We start from the raw sequence: 6,000 nt of genomic DNA, 5'->3' as shown, positions 1-6,000 counted from the left end.
AATGTATTGAGATAAAATTTGAGTAATCGCGTAGAGCGTTTGGTCGAGGACCTTTAACAAAGATGTCTACGGCCCCTTTTATAGTACAGAATAAAGATAACAAAACTAATACGTACAATCTCAGCCTTAATTGTTGAGACTGGATTGATTACAAATTGAATTCTAAGAATAAAATTCCTTTGATGTGCATAACTGACAATCAGCCATCATGACTCTTCAATGATTATTTTGTAACAGCCACACTTAGTGCTGTAACGTAGAAGTTGGCATTTATCTGCTCATAATGTCATGCTATCAGTGTCTCTGACGGGTTTTGGATAGGACTTTCTCAGCCACAAGTAAACCAGAAATCGACTCATGTGAGCCGGACCTCGGCTGAAGTGAGCCGGGCCTCGGCTGAGGTGAAGTGAGGCTGAAGTGAGCCGAGCCTCAGCTGAGGTGAAGTGAGCCGAACCTTGGCTGAAGTGAGCCGGGCCTCGGCTGAGGTGAAGGGAGCCGGACCTCGGCTGAGGTGAAGTGAGTCGGGCCTCGGCTAAATATTTATTATATCACGGCTCACTATGACCCAGGCCTGCTTCATGTGCGACCTGGCTTAATGTCACGTAGGCCTTGCCAAATTTAGGTTCAAACAATAACTTCTCAATTCCATTATCTCCATATATACTTCTCGATCCCAGATACTCCCCATATCGTATGTATCACTTCCTACTTTTTTCTTTCAAAAAGTAAAAATAAAAATAAAATTGTTTCACACATGCACCATGTGTGTGTGAAGTAATTTAAATTTTTAGGGTATAAAAGTACCAAAAAGAAAAAAAAAAGCAATTCAACAGTGTAAACGGTAAATTAGTTATGGATATGTTGGGACCTAAAAATAATTCAACATGGCTGGGAGTGGAAGTAAAAAAGTGATTACAACTACCCTAAAAACAAAATAATGGTTATTTAGTTTTGGAAATTTAATTAGTTGGTTACGTTGAACAAGACTTGAACTAACACGCTCATATTTAATTGACCAAAGTTTACCACAAAATCAAAGGGCGAGTTGAGCAAGAAGACCCTGAATGCTTGTTACAAACCCAGTTAGTTAAGATTTCTGTTCTATGAAGCATTTTTAATCCCTTTTTTTTTTCCTTTCTTTGTGAATGTATTGAAAGAGAAACATAAAGAAAGGAGAAAACTCATCAAATTTGGGGTAATAAGGGATCAAATAAAGCTCTCCAGCTTACGATGGCCAAAGCGACATTCAATATCATGTATAGAAACAAAACCTCTTTCAATGTGTGTTATAACAAAACAGAAACCCGTAACACCGGGCTATGGAGTGCAGGGAGTGCAGAAAACCCCTTGGTAGCATCTCTCCCAATGCTCATCATCCAACTGCTCGCCGTCTTGTTGCTCGGTCACATTCTTGCCTACCTCCTCAAACCCTTGCGCCAACCACGCATTGTTTCTAATATTCTTGTGAGTCCCAATAATATTCTTATTTTTCTCCATCCTTGTTAATCCATATAGTAAAATGTATCATACTCTAGCTAGCTCATGAAATACGTTCCACTATTCCATCGAAAAAAATACGTTCCACTATCTTTTGCACCATTAGATGTGCTTTCTCATCTGATTTAATGGTGGAAAAAGTAAGGGCATGTATGCTAGAAGATTTGTTTTAAGATGATGCTATTTGCTTTTTCATTTGTCTACATGCGATTGATTGCTAGAGCATGGATGCATTATTTGTATGCAGGCTGGCGTTCTATTAGGTCCATCTGTCTTTGCTATCACGAGAATCGTGGGATTTTCCATACTTCCTTTCGATAGCATAATGACCTTGGAGACTCTGGCAAACTTGGGGCTCGTGTACCACATTTTCCTCATTGGGTTAGAGTTTGAATTCAGACCAGTAGTACGTGCAGGGACAAAGGCTCTCAGCATTGCCCTCGCCGGCGTGGTCTTTGCCATCCCCGCCGGGTGGGCATTGCATACCTATGTACTCTTCCGCGACTTTGAAACCGTGAAAGCCAAAAGCAATATGAAAAATGTAGCGTACGGCCCCATCTTCTGGGGCATTGTCCTCTCCAGCACCAACTTCGCTGATCTCACCCAAATTCTTGCCGACTTCAAGCTTCTCCACTCGGAGGTGGGACGACTAGCCTTATCCGGTGCCATTATCTCTGATGTGGCGTCATGGTTTCTTTTTCTTGTGGTAATGGCCATACTCGGTTATGGTAAATTGTACACGGTGTTGTTAACGTTAGGCTTCATTGCATTCAGTATTTTTTTACTTCGGCCAGCTCTCGCCTGGGTAATGCGCCACACCACTAAGGAAGACGGCTATAGTGATGTCCAAATATGCTTCATTCTGTTTGGGATTGTATTGAGTGGATTAATAACCGATGCCTGCGGGGGACACTCCATCGTCGGACCTTTCATGTTGGGAGCAATTATGCCCAGGGGGATACACTTCAAGCAAATGTTTGCAGATCGTGTTGGAAAATTTGTGGAAAGCCTGATGATGCCCCTCTTTTACTTGGTCATTGGGGCGAGATTCCATTCTTTTTGGCTACTCGGTGATCTAAATAACAATCTGCAAGCTGAATCTACCGTGCCTCAGATTGTTGGGGTGATCATCCTGGCTTTCACAGCCAAGAGTGTAGGCACTTTCATCGCTGCTCTACTCAACAAAATGACACCTCGAGATAGTTTAGTTCTGGGAATCCTTATGAACACTAAAGGCTTATTGGCACTCCTTATACTCACCTCCGCTCGTGACCTAAAGGTGACTACTTTTAATTAATTAACAGTTGCTTATGGAGTCACATCTACAATTACTCTGAAATGCAGAAATGCAAGGCTAAAATATATATACATACATTTTTTCTTTTTGAAACTAGAAGTTGATGAGTTATCTTCATTGAACAGGCTTTGGACACCCAAACATATGGAGTAATGTTGGTTGCGGTCTGGGCAATGACGGTTCCTGTTGGACCCTTCCTAGCCCTCATTTGCAAGTCCACCAAGAGTTCTACACAATATAAACAGAGAAGCATACAAAGTGTAGGAGTTGAAACAGAGCTTCGAATCCTTGCATGCACCCATACTGCGAGCAACGCATCAGGCATCATAAGCCTCATTGACGCTTCCAATCCATCCAGTAAATCCCCTATTCATGTCTTTGCTGTCAAACTGGTGGAACTTACTGACCATAATGCTGCTATGCTCATCGTGCATGATGCTTGCAACAAAACTGGAGCAGATGGCAACAACGACTTGAGCTCCAATGCATTTGAGAACTATGCAAGGCAAAGAGAGAATGTCTCCGTTCAATCACTCACCGCAGTGTCTGCCTACGCCACTATGCACAAGGATATATGCAACATGGCTGACGAGAAGCACGTTAACTTCATAATCCTCCCGTTCCGTATGCCAACTACTATAGATGGAGTCCCAGATGATCGTTATGATCCTCTTCTCACGGAAATTAGTAAGAAGGTCATGGAAAATGCAAAGTGCTCTGTAGGTCTTTTGGTGGATTGTGGGCTTGTCACATTCCATAACGCTTCTTTGGAGTCCCAAAACTTCGTCATGTTTTTCATTGGAGGGCCAGATGATCGAGAGGCACTAGCGTACGCATGGAGGATGGCTAGGCATCCTAGGGTAAACTTAAAAGTTATACGGTTCACCCTCAGTAAAGAGGCATGGGAGGTGAGTTATCATCACGATGGTGATGAGGAATACAAGACAAATGAAAACATTAGGCAGCACAAACAACTAGACGACGCATGCATAGATGAGTTCAAACTTGAGTCCATGAATGAACCCTCCATAGATCTGTATGAGAAGCTGGTGAATAATTTGGAAGACATTATCAATATAGTAAGCACCATGGAAGGTCAATATCAGCTGTACATAGTGGGAAGAGGTCATGATGGTTGCTCCCCAATAACAGCACCGTTGTTCGAATGCAACAAGACCAATAAACTCGGAACTTGGGGGGAAACATTGGCATCTTCAAGCGTCATGGGAAGTACATCCCTTCTTATAATACAGCAGGGTGCCTCTGTGGATGAACTAGATGAGAAAATGGGATCTGACGGGAAACATTTTGGGGATACAACTCGGCAACCTCCCGTAAAAGACGCCGAAGATTCCTTGCTTAGAACTTCATCAGTAAATTAGTTGGAAGTAGCAAACTAAATCAGGAGTATATATGTGTAATATAAAATTATAAGCACATAATACAGGTTAGATGTTTAGATTACTTTTGGAATTTGGAGTTTGGAGGATATATTTCGGTTTGGAAAACACAGATAGGGGTTTAGCAAATTAGAAATTCAGGGTTTGGAGAAGAATTGGGGGGTTGGATGTTGGATGAATAGATGTTAATTGCTTGCTTGTTGTATATATGACTTTAGTAATTAGTTCTTGCATCACCAACACCATTTCAATCCAAAAATCTCACTGCTCAAATCCAATCTATATCCAATGAGACGACTGCAATTAAAATTTACTACTGTGAGGAAGAAACATAGTGTGGCCGTCACTTTTTTGGTTTTATTTTTTAAACTCGAAACGATAACTTACTGATAATGTGATAGCGATAAAGGAACCTAGCGCAGCTGTAAGGGTTCTTGAACATACTCAGAATCAATTGGCAACAGGTTTGCTACGTAGTGGCCCGTCAACATAAGCATTCTGCATATAACACTTGCATACACCAGACCACTCATAAACACAGAAAATTAATCATATACAGAGCAAGACAAAATAAATGAATTCTCATACTCAAATCTAGTTGGTACTGAAAATGAATGAGCAAGTCAGCAAACAAACCCAAAAAGCATTGGAACTAGCGATGGCAATAATACCAAGCTGGGAGGGTACTCTCCAGCCACCCTCAACCAGAGAGAGACGGAGGGGTTGAGGGCTGTGGGTAACCCAATGAGTATTTTTGCCATGCCAAAAGTGGGCAAGGGTGGTGGAATGCATCCAAACCGGCAATGCATAGCTGCATACCTTAATCACACACATCTGTCTCAATATGGTAAAAAATAATATTTAGATGGGAAGCCAATGAAATAAATAGTAGACACACAAAGCCAGGGCACTATTCAACAAACTCAGTCTGCAACCCACAAGCTGTAGACCTTTACTTGATACTGAAAAGGTGGACCAAAATCTTCATAATCATAACTTACTAACATAATAACAGAGTGGAAAGAAAAAGATTGTAATGCTGGTGAAAGCAGATAGATCACCATTTATCTATACTAAAGAGAGGAAGAATTAAACAGTGGACAATTTGTCTACTAAAGAAAAAACCTAGAACCTAACAGCATAAACACCAACTTCCTATAATGATTTTCAAGTGCAACAAAATTTTTACCTCTCCGAAGAAGCGAACTTGATATTTAGCATGATGGCTAATCTCAAATGGTTTAAGAAACTGACTAAGATCTATACAAGCCATTCACCAATGGTTTGTGCCCATGTGGTCTGGGTTCGAACCCCCTTTCAGTACCTACCTCACTACTGACAGTAGGATCCAGTTTCTAGTCTGGCTCCGCAAAGTGGGTGAGGGTATCAAAAATAAAAAATTAACATAAGATGTTCAAGCCATACATATCATGTATACCCTCTATAGCATCCAAGTCCAACAAATTTTATAAACATCTTGTGTTACTTCTTTGCTCACTTCCTCACGTAGAAAAGATCTATTCCATACACTAAAAAGAGCTTTCATGTTCTTTCCTACTGAATTACTATCATTATCCTTATCAAAAAAGAAAAATATTACCATCAGTACTATTTTTTTATTTTAGGTCATTTCTCCTACCCATACTTTTTTCTGGACCCTTAGTCTTGTTGAAATGATTCTAAAAAGTCAGACAGCACTATGTAAGGCAACATCTTTGAATAGGATTACTACCCAGTGAGCTATTTATTTGACAAATTAACTACTCAAACAAAAGACAGATCTGAATTTTCAATTGCTCTAGAGCA

General features: G+C 40.7%; 1 protein-coding gene across 1 annotated transcript; it reads left to right on the top strand.

The window, feature by feature from the left end:
* The first annotated feature begins 1,822 nt into the window (after positions 1–1,822).
* On the top strand, positions 1,823–4,176 carry LOC133716096 (cation/H(+) antiporter 15-like). Its single transcript, XM_062142837.1, has 2 exons — positions 1,823–2,776; positions 2,920–4,176. The coding sequence occupies exons 1-2, from the start codon at positions 1,823–1,825 to the stop codon at positions 4,174–4,176; spliced, it is 2,211 nt and encodes a 736-aa protein (XP_061998821.1).
* The last annotated feature ends 1,824 nt before the right edge of the window (positions 4,177–6,000 follow it).

This window comes from Rosa rugosa, chromosome 6 (genome assembly GCF_958449725.1).
Source record: "Rosa rugosa chromosome 6, drRosRugo1.1, whole genome shotgun sequence".
Lineage (NCBI taxonomy): Eukaryota > Viridiplantae > Streptophyta > Magnoliopsida > Rosales > Rosaceae > Rosa > Rosa rugosa.
This window is presented reverse-complemented; position numbering and strand designations above follow the sequence as displayed.

Excerpts from the sequence above, each read along its gene's own strand:
- LOC133716096 (XM_062142837.1), top strand. The coding sequence starts at position 1,823 with ATGACCTTGGAGACTCTGGCAAACTTGGGGCTCGTGTACCACATTTTC. Across the intron at positions 2,777-2,919 it reads CCTCCGCTCGTGACCTAAAG|GCTTTGGACACCCAAACATA; the intron begins GTGACTACTTTT and ends TTCATTGAACAG.